The following is a 13,382-nucleotide window of genomic DNA, read 5'->3' as shown; positions in this document are numbered from 1 at the left end:
ACCTCTGTATGTATTTATACAGTAACCCCTCTGCTATGGTGAGTGGTATAGCCCTGCCTATCTAGTCTCCAGCAGTATTCGAATAAATTACTAATCTCTACCCTTCTGTTAGGACTGTTTTAGAACAGTCAGTCTTCACAGCACAGCGGTAAAGTGAGCTGTACCAGGCAGCGTCAGCCTGTTGTACGCCCTCTAGTGGATGGTGTGGAAACAGCAGTATTTTTATATGACTATTATAAATACCAGATTCCAAAACAATCTACAGCAAATCCACAACCATTTCCCTATGACATCTGTACAGACACTTCTACCATCTCTGGTGCCGCCATATAGCGTCTGCATTGTAGGGACTGTTGCTCCTCCCTGTTACTAACACTAGGGGGTGCTAAGGTTTTGCAGCAGTGCCAGTGCATGTCTATTGTGTCCTTATGTGTAGTAGACTATAGCATTGTGCTCAGTGCTGCCACCACCAGGCAGGAATCTTACTGTGCAGTGTATATAGTGCCACCTGGTGACCGGTCTCCATGACTGCGTTGGGATATACAGAATCAGTGCAGTAGATGTAAGTGAGAGGATGGATCACACTGACTGAGAGGATGGATCACACTGACTGTGAGAGGATGGATCACACTGACTGTGAGAGGATGGATCACACTGACTGAGAGGATGGATCACACTGACTGAGAGAGGATGGATCACACTGACTGTGAGAGGATGGATCACACTGACTGAGAGAGGATGGATCACACTGACTGAGAGGATGGATCACACTGACTGAGAGAGGATGGATCACACTGACGGTGAGAGGATGGATCACACTGACTGAGAGAGGATGGATCACACTGACTGAGAGGATGGATCACACTGACTGAGAGGATGGATCACACTGACTGAGAGAGGATGGATCACACTGACTGAGAGAGGATGGATCACACTGACTGAGAGAGGATGGATCACACTGACTGAGAGGATGGATCACACTGACTGAGAGAGGATGGATCACACTGACTGAGAGGATGGATCACACTGACTGAGAGGATGGATCACACTGACTGAGAGAGGATGGATCACACTGACTGAGAGAGGATGGATCACACTGACTGAGAGAGGATGGATCACACTGACTGAGAGGATGGATCACACTGACGGTGAGAGGATGGATCACACTGACGGTGAGAGGATGGATCACACTGACTGTGAGAGGATGGATCACACTGACTGTAAGAGGATGGATCACACTGACTGAGAGGATGGATCACACTGACTGAGAGGATGGATCACACTGACTGAGAGGATGGATCACACTGACTGAGAGGATGGATCACACTGACTGTGAAAGGATGGATCACACTGACTGAGAGAGGATGGATCACACTGACTGAGAGAGGATGGATCACACTGACTGAGAGGACGGATCACACTGACTGAGAGGACGGATCACACTGGCTGAGAGGACGGATCACACTGACTGAGATGAAGGATCACACTGACTGAAAGAGAATGGATCACACTGACTGAGAGAACGGATCACACTGACTGAAAGAGAATGGATCACACTGACTGAAAGAGAATGGATCACACTGGCTGAGAGGACGGATCACACTGACTGAGAGGACGGATCACACTGGCTGAGAGGACGGATCACACTGGCTGAGAGGACGGATCACACTGGCTGAGAGGACGGATCACACTGACTGAGAGGACGGATCACACTGACTGAGAGAGAATGGATCACACTGACTGAAAGAGAATGGATCACACTGACTGAAAGAGAATGGATCACACTGACTGAAAGAGAATGGATCACACTGACTGAGAGGACGGATCACACTGACTGAGAGGACGGATCACACTGACTGAGAGAGAATGGATCACACTGACTGAGAGGACAGATCACACTGACTGAAAGAGAATGGATCACACTGGCTGAGAGGACGGATCACACTGGCTGAGAGGACGGATCACACTGGCTGAGAGGACGGATCATACTGGCTGAGAGGACGGATCACACTGGCTGAGAGGACGGATCACACTGGCTGAGAGGACGGATCACACTGACTGAGAGGACGGATCACACTGACTGAGAGGACGGATCACACTGGCTGAGAGGACGGATCACACTGACTGAGAGGACGGATCACACTGGCTGAGAGGACGGATCACACTGACTGAGAGGACGGATCACACTGACTGAGAGAGAATGGATCACACTGACTGAGAGAACGGATCACACTGACTGAAAGAGAATGGATCACACTGACTGAAAGAGAATGGATCACACTGACTGAAAGAGAATGGATCACACTGACTGAGAGGACGGATCACACTGACTGAGAGGACGGATCACACTGACTGAGAGAGAATGGATCACACTGACTGAGAGGACAGATCACACTGACTGAAAGAGAATGGATCACACTGGCTGAGAGGACGGATCACACTGGCTGAGAGGACGGATCACACTGGCTGAGAGGACGGATCACACTGGCTGAGAGGACGGATCACACTGGCTGAGAGGACGGATCACACTGGCTGAGAGGACGGATCACACTGGCTGAGAGGACGGATCACACTGACTGAGAGGACGGATCACACTGACTGAGAGGATGGATCACACTGACTGTAAGGGTGTGTTCACACTGAGCAAAATCAGCTGCGGAATCCCGCCTACCTCAGTGTCTAACAGCGTATGGGAGGGCTCACACACCTCTGCTCTCTGCCCCCCCCCTTGGTGTCATCACACTGCCTCTACTACCTCTCTATACACATGATATACAGGGGGCGGGGCTGTGACTACCTCTCTATACACAGGATATACAGGGGGCGGGGCTGTGACTACCTCTATACACAGGATATACAGGGGGCGGGGCTGTGACTACCTCTCTATACACAGGATATACAGGGGGCGGGGCTGCGACTACCTCTTTATACACATGATATACAGGGGGCGGGGCTGTGACTACCTCTCTATACACAGGATATACTGGATCACACTGACTGAAAGAGAATGGATCACACTGACTGAAAGAGGATGGATCACACTGACTGAGAGGACGGATCACACTGACTGAAAGAGAACGGATCACACTGGCTGAGAGGACGGATCACACTGGCTGAGAGGACGGATCACACTGGCTGAGAGGACGGATCACACTGGCTGAGAGGACGGATCACACTGGCTGAGAGGACGGATCACACTGACTGAGAGGACGGATCACACTGACTGAAAGAGAATGGATCACACTGACTGAAAGAGAATGGATCACACTGACTGAGAGGACGGATCACACTGGCTGAGAGGACGGATCACACTGACTGAGAGGACGGATCACACTGACAGGGGGCGGGGCTGTTGACTACCTCTCTATACACATGATATACAGGGGGCGGGGCTGTTACTACCTCTCTATACACAGGATAAAGGGGGCACGGCTGTGACTACCTCTCTATACACATGATATACAGGGGGCGGGGCTGTGACTACCTTTCTATACACAGGATATACAGGGGGCTGGGCTGCGACTACCTCTCTATACACATGATATACAGGGGGCGGGGCTGTGACTACCTCTCTATACACATGATATACAGGGGGCGGGGCTGTGACTACCTCTCTATACACAGGATATACAGGGGGCTGGGCTGCGACTACCTCTCTATACACATGATATACAGGGGGCGGGGCTGTGACTACCTCTCTATACACAGGATATACAGGGGGCGGGGCTGTGACTACCTCTCTATACACATGATATACAGGGGGCGGGGCTGTGACTACCTCTCTATACACAGGATATACAGGGGGCGGGGCTGTGACTACCTCTCAATACACATGATATACAGGGGGCGGGGCTGTGACTACCTCTCTATACACATGATATACAGGGGGCGGGGCTGTGACTACCTCTCTATACACATGATATACAGGGGGCGGGGCTGTGACTACCTCTCTATACACAGGATATACAGGGGGCGGGGCTGTGACTACCTCTCTATACACAGGATATACAGGGGGCGGGGCTGTGACTACCTCTCTATACACAGGATATACAGGGGGTGGGGCTGTGACTACCTCTCTATACACATGATATACAGGGGGTGGGGCTGTGACTACCTCTCTATACACATGATATACAGGGGGCGGGGCTGTGACTACCTCTCTATACACATGATATACAGGGGGCGGGGCTGCGACTACCTCTCTATACACATGATATACAGGGGGCGGGGCTGTGACTACCTTTCTATACACAGGATATACAGGGGGTGGGGCTGTGACTACCTCTCTATACACATGATATACAGCGGGCGGGGCTGTGACTACCTCTCTATACACATGATATACAGGGGGCGGGGCTGTGACTACCTCTCTATACACAGGATATACAGGGGGTGGGGCTGTGACTACCTCTCTATACACATGATATACAGGGGGCGGGGCTGTGACTACCTCTCTATACACAGGATATACAGGGGGTGGGGCTGTGACTACCTCTCTATACACATGATATACAGGGGGCGGGGCTGTGACTACCTCTCTATACACAGGATATACAGGGGGCGGGGCTGTGACTACCTCTCTATACACAGGATATACAGGGGGCGGGGCTGTGACTACCTCTCTATACACAGGATATACAGGGGTGGGGCTGTGACTACCTCTCTATACACAGGATTTACAGGGGGCGGGGCTGCGACTACCTCTCTATACACAGGATATACAGGGGGCGGGGCTGCGACTACCTCTCTATACACAGGATATACAGGGGGCGGGGCTGTGACTACCTCTCTATACACATGATATACAGGGGGCGGGGCTGTGACTACCTCTCTATACACAGGATATACAGGGGGCGGGGCTGTGACTACCTCTCTATACACAGGATATACAGAGGGCGGGGCTGTGACTACCTCTCTATACACAGGATATACAGGCTGGTGTCAGCAGTAATAGATGAGCAGCTGTTCTGTTCATGTCTGATCACATGTCATTATATTATAGATCAGTGATGTCATCCAGTGGGCGGGGCTGTGACTACCCTTACCCCTCACTCTTGCTCTCTGGGGGTCATGCAGAGTGTTTGGCGCTGGGTTTGGGGGTGATGAAGGGTTACCCTGTGTAGCGGGCGTACAGCTGCGTCCTGCTGGGAGTATTTCCTACGGCAGCACAATGATTGTATTGAGGGGGTTTCAGCAGAGGCTCCTGATCGAGGGCACCCCCTCCCCTCCCCCTGTGAGACCCCATTTATAGAGGCATCACCCAACACCAGTGTAATTGTGTGTGTCCCCAGTGCCAGGGACCCTGTGTGCATTGTGTGGACTCACAGCGACACCTAGTGGTGGCCGGGCTCAGCGCAGCCTCCGGGGTCTGCGATCCATGAAGTGTCAGGGTGTTACTTGTGTCTTAAACAGAACTTACCCATTAAAGACACAATTTACAGCCAATAATGTGCGTCCGTAATAAAGTGTGAGGAGCCCCCGGAGCCCCCTCCTCTGTGAATCACAGCTCCGGCAGCCCTCCACAATGTCAGCCAGGAGCAGGCAGGCTGGAAGCACGGGGGTCATTTCTTATCCGGTAGTACACACAGGATGGCTCAGGTGGGCATGCCTCTGTGGTATTATGGGGAGGGGGTCCTGATCCAGGTGTTAGTATCACATCTCCACCCATATTCTGGAAGATGACCATTGAGCAAATGAATCTAATATCCACGAAGACATTACCTATGACTGGAGGATGAGACGTGATGTAACAGCAGAACAGAGAGTGCAGCTCTTTAGGATGAGACATGATGTAACAGCAGAATAGTGAGTGCAGCTCTGGAGGATGAGACATGATGTAACAGCAGAATAGTGAGTGCAGCTCTGGAGGATGAGACATGATGTAACAGCAGAATAGTGAGTGCAGCTCTGGAGGATGAGACATGATGTAACAGCAGAATAGTGAATGCAGCTCTGGAGGATGAGACATGATGTAACAGCAGAATAGTGATTGCAGCTCTGGAGGATGAGACATGATGTAACAGCAGAATAGTGAGTGCAGCTCTGGAGGATAAGACATAATGTAACAGCAGAATAGTGAGTGCAGCTCTGGAGGATAAGACATGATGTAACAGTAATATAGTGAGTGCAGCTCTGGAGTATGAGACCTGATGTAACAGCAGAATAGTGAGTGCAGCTCTGGAGGATGAGACATGATGTAACAGCAGAATAGTGAGTGCAGCTCTGGAGGATAAGACATAATGTAACAGCAGAATAGTGAGTGCAGCTCTGGAGGATGAGACATGATGTAACAGCAGAATAGTGAATGCAGCTCTGGAGGATGAGACATGATGTAAGAGCAGAATAGTGATTGCAGCTCTGGAGGATGAGACATGATGTAACAGCAGAATAGTGAGTGCAGCTCTGGAGGATAAGACATAATGTAACAGCAGAATAGTGAGTGCAGCTCTGGAGGATAAGACATGATGTAACAGTAATATAGTGAGTGCAGCTCTGGAGTATGAGACCTGATGTAACAGCAGAATAGTGAGTGCAGCTCTGGAGGATGAGACATGATGTAACAGCAGAATAGTGAGTGCAGCTCTGGAGGATAAGACATAATGTAACAGCAGAATAGTGAGTGCAGCTCTGGAGGATGAGACATGATGTAACAGCAGAATAGTGAGTGCAGCTCTGGAGAATGAGACATGATGTAACAGCAGAATAGTGAGTGCAGCTCTGGAGGATAAGACATAATATAACAGCAGAATAGTGAGTGCAGCTCTGGAGGATAAGACATAATATAACAGCAGAATAGTGAGTGCAGCTCTGGAGGATGAGACATGATGTAACAGCAGAATAGTGAGTGCAACTGTGGAGGTGATTGGAGGATAAGACATCATTCTGTATAGAGTGGTCATTATACATGGGTCTGGGAGGGGGATTGGCTCCTCAGGGATCTGGTGGGATCGCCCCATGCTGTGAGCAGACCCTTCCCGCTGACACCATCCCCCGGGCACTCAGCGTGTTTTGTTTTCATTAGTGAGCGCTGCTCTTGGCTGAGAAGAGACGTCTCCTGCTCCTGGATCAGCATTTCTCACAAAGGAGGAGACTCATCCATCAAGATGTCTTCCTCTTCTTTCTTCTTCTTCTTTCTTCTTGGAATTTTATATGGATCCAGTAAATCACAGAATAAAAACTCTGCAAGCAAAGAAAAAAAACTCCCTCCTCCGTCTCCGCTGCAGATGATTTGGAAAGAAATGTGAGGGCGATGATGTCAGCACTTGGCGCAGTGGGTACGCGGCATTCAGGGAAAAGATGATGAAACTGGGATTTGTGTTTTATTGGCTTCATGGAGCTCAGTGTCGTCTGCAGCCAGAGTGTAGAAGAAATAATAAAATGGAGCAGGGAGGAGGAATCAGCGTGCGAGAATAAGGAGCAGTGGCAGGAGGAATCAGCGTGCGAGAATAAGGAGCAGTGGCAGGAGGAATCAGCGTGCGAGAATAAGGAGCAGTGGCAGGAGGAATCAGCGTGCAAGAATAAGGAGCAGTGGCAGGAGGAATCAGCGTGCGAGAATAAGGAGCAGTGGCAGGAGGAATCAGCGTGCGAGAATAAGGAGCAGTGGCAGGAGGAATCAGCGTGCGAGAATAAGGAGCAGTGGCAGGAGGAATCAGCGTGCGAGAATAAGGAGCAGTGGCAGGAGGGATCAGCGTGCGAGAATAAGGAGCAGTGGCAGGAGGAATCAGCGTGCGAGAATAAGGAGCAGTGGCAGGAGGAATCAGCGTGCGAGAATAAGGAGCAGTGGCAGGAGGGATCAGCGTGCGAGAAGAAGAATTGGCGGCAGGAGGAATCATTGCAAGAAGAAGGATCGGCACCAGGAGGGATCAGTGTGCAAGAAGAAGAAGTGGCAGCAGGAGGGATCAGCGTGTGAGAATAAGGAGCAGCGACAGGAGGGATCAGTGTGCAAGAAGAAGTAGCGGTGACAGGAGAGATCAGCGTGCGAGAAGCAGTGGCGCCAGGAGGGATCAGTGTGCAAGAAGAAGGAGCGGCAGCAGGAGGGAACAGTATGCCAAAAGAAGGAGCGGTGGCAGAAGGGATCAGCGTGCAGGAAGGAGCGGTGGAAGGAGGAATCAGTGTGCGAGAATAAGGAGCAGTGGCAGGAGGGATCAGCATGCGAGAAGAAGAATTGGCAGCAGGAGGAATCATTGCAAGAAGAAGGATCGGCACCAGGAGGGATCAGTGTGCAAGAAGAAGAAGTGGCAGCAGGAGGGATCAGCGTGTGAGAATAAGGAGCAGCGACAGGAGGGATCAGTGTGCAAGAAGAAGTAGCGGTGACAGGAGAGATCAGCGTGCGAGAAGCAGTGGCGCCAGGAGGGATCAGTGTGCAAGAAGAAGGAGCGGCAGCAGGAGGGAACAGTATGCCAAAAGAAGTAGCGGTGGCAGAAGGGATCAGCGTGCAGGAAGGAGCGGTGGAAGGAGGAATCAGTGTGCGAGAAAAAGGAGCAACGGCAAGAGGGATTAGTGTGCGAGAAGAAGGAGTGGCACCAGGAGAAATCAGTGTGCGAGAAGAAGGAGCGGTGGCAGCAGGGATTAGTGTGCGAGAAGAAGGAGTGGCACCAGGAGAAATCAGCGTGCGAGAAGAAGGAGTGGTGGCAGCAGGGATCAGTGTGCAAGAAGAAGGACAGGCGGCAGGAGGGATCAGCATGCTAGAAGAAGGAGTGGCAGCAGAAGGAATCTGTGTGCAAGAAGAAGGAGCAGCAGCAGGAGATATCAGCAGGAGAAAAATCAGTGGCAGCAAGAGGGATCAGCAGGAGAAAAAGCAGTGGCATCAGGAGGGATCAGCAGGAGAAAAAGCAGTGGCATCAGGAGGGATCAGTGTGCAAGAAGAAAGAGCGTTGGCAAAAGGGATCAGTGTGCCAGAAGAAGGAGCAATGGCTGGAGGGATTGGGAAGGATGAGCTTGCGAGAAAAGGGAACTGCGGCAAGAGGGATCAGTGTGCAAGAAGAAGGGGCGGCGGCAAGAGGGATCAGTGTGCAAGAAGAAGGGGCGGCGGCAAGAGGGATCAGTGTGCAAGAAGAAGGGGCGGCGGCAAGAGGGATCAGTGTGCAATAAGAGGGAGCAGCGGCAGGAAGGGATCAGCGGGAGAAAACGGAGTGGCAGCAGGGGGGATCAGCGTGCCAGAAGAAGGAGCGGTGGCAGAAGGGATCAGTGTGCAAGAAGAAGGAGCAATGGCTGGAGGGATTGGGAAGGATCAGCTTGCGAGAGGAGGGATCAGTATGCAAGAAGAAGGAGCGTCGGCAAGAGGGATCAGTGTGCGAGAAGAAGGAGCGGCGGCAGAAGGGATCAGTGTGTGAGAGCCAGGTGCTCAGTATCCCTTTAAAAACAATCACAGACTGGATAGGTGAACAGATAACTTTTTTCAGTTTCTTTGACACACATCTTGATGGTTACATACACACAGGGTGGCACAATACGGCTGATGGTAACAAAACAGTGTACTTGATGGTCATGGAAAAGTCTTAAAGTCACAGTACACTTGATTGTTATGGAAGAGTCTTAAAGGCACAGTGAGCATGATGGTTACAGATGGTTATCTTAAAGGCATATTATGTTTAATCATTATAGAAAAGAAGACACAACACACTTGAAGATTACAGGATGGTCCTAACCGTATACTTCATTGTTACAGAGCAGTCCTAAAAGCACATTGCATTTGACTGTTGCACAAGGGGTTGACAGGAGGCTTAATGGTTGCAGCATACTATAAATGCACAGTATTTAACTTTTACTCTACCTAAGGTAGTAGAGAGACCGCGCCATTGGACCGAAGTATGTATCTATGTATGCTGCAGTGGCCCTAAGTCTCCACCAGGATTGGCCCCTGTAAGGACGATAGAAAGCAAAAAAGCTAAGGGGTTCTTATAAGTGATCAGAGCTCCTCCAGCCTCCCGAAGGCTCCATGTAAGAGATTAGAGCTCCTCCAGCCTCCCGAAGGCTCCTTATAACAGATCAGAGCTCTTCCAGCCTCCTGAAGGCTCCTTATAAGAGATCAGGGCTCCTCCAGCCTCCTGAAGGCTCCTTATAACAGATCAGAGCTCTTCCAGCCTCCTGAAGGCTCCTTATAAGTGATCAGAGCTCTTCCAGCCTCCTGAAGGCTCCTTATAAGAAATCAGAGCTCCTCCAGCCTCCTGAAGGCTCCTTATAAGAGATCATAGCTCCTCCAGCCTCCTGAAGGCTCCTTATAAGAGATCATAGCTCCTCCAGCCTCCTGAAGGCTCCTTATAAGAGATCAGGGCTCCTCCAGCCTCCTGAAGGCTCCTTATAAGAGATCAGGGCTCCTCCAGCCTCCTGAAGGCTCCTTATAAGTGATCAGAGCTCCTCCAGCCCCCCGAAGGCTCCTTATAAGAGATCATAGCTCCTCCAGCCTCCTGAAGGCTCCTTATAAGAGATCAGAGCTCTTCCAGCCTCCTGAAGGCTCCTTATAAGTGATCAGAGCGCCTCCAGCCTCCCAAAGGCTCCTTATAACAGATCAGAGCTCTTCCAGCCCCCCGAAGGCTCCTTATAAGTGATCAGAGCGCCTCCAGCCTCCCAAAGGCTCCTTATAACAGATCAGAGCTCTTCCAGCCTCCTGAAGGCTCCTTATAAGAAATCAGAGCTCCTCCAGCCTCCTGAAGGCTCCTTATAAGAGATCAGGGCTCCTCCAGCCTCCTGAAGGCTCCTTATAAGAGATCATAGCTCCTCCAGCCTCCTGAAGGCTCCTTATAAGAGATCAGAGCTCCTCCAGCCTCCTGAAGGCTCCTTATAAGAGATCAGGGCTCCTCCAGCCTCCTGAAGGCTCCTTATAAGTGATCAGAGCTCCTCCAGCCCCCCGAAGGCTCCTTATAAGAGATCATAGCTCCTCCAGCCTCCTGAAGGCTCCTTATAAGAGATCATAGCTCCTCCAGCCTCCTGAAGGCTCCTTATAAGAGATCAGGGCTCCTCCAGCCTCCTGAAGGCTCCTTATAAGAGATCAGGGCTCCTCCAGCCTCCTGAAGGCTCCTTATAAGAGATCAGAGCTCTTCCAGCCTCCTGAAGGCTCTATATAAGAGATCAGAGCTCCTCCAGCCCCCCGAAGGCTCCTTATAAGTGATCAGAGCGCCTCCAGCCTCCCAAAGGCTCCTTATAAGAGATCATAGCTCCTCCAGCCTCCTGAAGGCTCCTTATAAGAGATCAGAGCTCTTCCAGCCTCCTGAAGGCTCCTTATAAGAAATCAGAGCTCCTCCAGCCTCCTGAAGGCTTCTTATAAGAGATCAGGGCTCCTCCAGCCTCCTGAAGGCTCCTTATAAGAGATCAGGGCTCCTCCAGCCTCCTGAAGGCTCCATGTCAGCGGTCTCCTGCTCTCTACCCTACCACTATTTGCATGGGCTTCAATAGACCAGATATAGCCAGTATGTGTGCATTTCATGATGGTGAACGTCCCGGAACTCCTCCTCACCTTTGCCTCTTGTTATTTCAGGAGTCGTGGAGGGTGAACATCGCTCTTGTGGTAGAGAACCAGGAGGAAGATGAGGTCCACACCAGGGCCCTGTCCCAAGCCGTGTGCGCCCCCCAGCGCAGGCTCTTCAGCCTGGTATCCTGGGACAAGGTTCTGCAGCAGGTACCGTATATATGACTGGGTGTAGGGGTATCTGGCTTTAGATGACATCAGAGGACACCCCCATATCATTTCGCATTTCTCACTGTTTTTATGGTTCTTTTTTATATTTCCCTTTTTTAGGTGAATGAACTTGGAAACCCCAAAGTGAAGAAGACGAAGGATGCTCCTCAGTATTACGAGGTGAGGCCGGCAGTTCTGTTCTCTTATCCTATGTTTGATTTCTGTGGATTTTGTGGGTTTCTGTGGATTTCGCAGCCGCCATCGTCGGGGATCTCTCTGTAATTTTCCCCTCCACCGACCCTGAGCCATAAAACACTCTGGCTGTTTTACCCTGACGCTTACGACCCTTTTATTATCCTTCCCACAGACCCCGCGGGTCGCCATATTGCACGGCCCCTAAATATTGTGTTTGCGTTTTCACCCGGAGATGCCCCATAAAGTTTTAATACATCTCAGTTTTAAGTTGTTATAAAAGGCGCTGCGGTCAGGAGGGGGGGAAACGCTTGAGCGGCGCTCACTGCGCTCTCCACGGACTCATTTAACACATACTCGATTGTTAAGTTTATTGGCTTAACCCTCCACCTGCCGGACAGATCTCCCGTACTCGCCCACATGAGGCACATTAACAAGTTATTTATGAGGTAAAGATTTATAAAAAAAAAAAAAAAAAAAACAACTAAAAAAAACCTTGCGGTGTGTACGCGTCGCTGCTTTCAGTTAGGGGTCGTAAATGGCGCGGTCATAGCCTCCAGCAAGAGTCTGTACATTCTCTGGGCCTTATTACCTGAGCCCCTGTCCGTATAGAGGCAGTCACCACGGTTCAAACACTATGTTCGTCTTCAAAGACAGATAGCGATGAAGAAGAAGGAAAAGCTTCAGAGAAACCCGTATGAATTGTAAAATTGTTACTTTAGCACATACGTAAATAATTACAGTGAGTCCTGCCCCCCCACCCCTTCCATCAGCCACAACAGAGGCCAGGAATCCTTCGCTCAAAGGGACTAAAAATATTAAGGAACCAATTTAAAGGGTAAAATAAAAAAACACTGGGGGAGATTTATCAAACATGGTGTAAAGTGAAACTGGCTCAGTTGCCCCTAGCAACCAATCAGATTCCACCTTTCATTTTCCAAAGAGTCTGTGAGGGATGAAAGGTGGAATCTGATTGGTTGCTAGGGGCATTATATTTAAAAAACAATTTTTAATTATGAAATGTTAAAAAAGTAATCTCCCACAAACCATATAAAAAGTTATTAAGAAGATCTATGTACCAAAAAATGTCATCATAAAAATTACAGCTGACCCTACAAAAAACGAGCCCTTACACAGTGAGACGGAGCAGAGCGGGCAAGGCAAAAAACAAGCCCTCATACAGTGAGACGGAGTGGAGAGAGCAAGGCCAACAAATGAGCCCTCACACAGTGAGACTGAGCAGAGAGGACGAGGCTAAAAACGAGCCCTCACATAGTGAGACGGAGTGGAGAGAGCAAGGCGAAAAAACCAGCCCTCACAGTGAGAGAGAGCGGAGAGAGTGTGGCAAAAATCAAGCCCTCACATAGTGAGGCGGAGCAGCAAATAACAAGGCCTCACATAGTGAGATGAAGCGGAGAGGCAAAAAATTAGCCCTTACACAGTGAGATGGAGCAGAGAGGGTTAGGCAAAAAACGAGCCCTCACACAGTGAGATGGAGCTGAGAGGGTTAGGCAAAAAACGAGCCCTCACACAGTGAGATGGAGCTGAGAGGGTTAGGCAAAAAACGAGCCCTCAC

The 13,382-nt window shown here is 50.3% G+C and overlaps 1 protein-coding gene across 1 annotated transcript in view; it reads left to right on the top strand.

The window, feature by feature from the left end:
* Positions 1 to 13,382, top strand: part of SPAG17 (sperm associated antigen 17) — a 193,560-nt gene that overhangs the window by 71,866 nt on the left and 108,312 nt on the right. The window contains exons 2-3 of the mRNA XM_069945151.1: positions 11,474 to 11,614; positions 11,735 to 11,794. Coding sequence (XP_069801252.1) covers positions 11,474 to 11,614; positions 11,735 to 11,794 — 201 coding nt within the window. The remainder of the gene's footprint in view (positions 1 to 11,473; positions 11,615 to 11,734; positions 11,795 to 13,382) is intronic.

This window comes from Dendropsophus ebraccatus, chromosome 11, assembly GCF_027789765.1.
Source record: "Dendropsophus ebraccatus isolate aDenEbr1 chromosome 11, aDenEbr1.pat, whole genome shotgun sequence".
NCBI lineage: Eukaryota > Metazoa > Chordata > Amphibia > Anura > Hylidae > Dendropsophus > Dendropsophus ebraccatus.
Note: the sequence above shows the minus strand (reverse complement) of the source record. Positions and strands in the feature narration are given on the sequence as shown.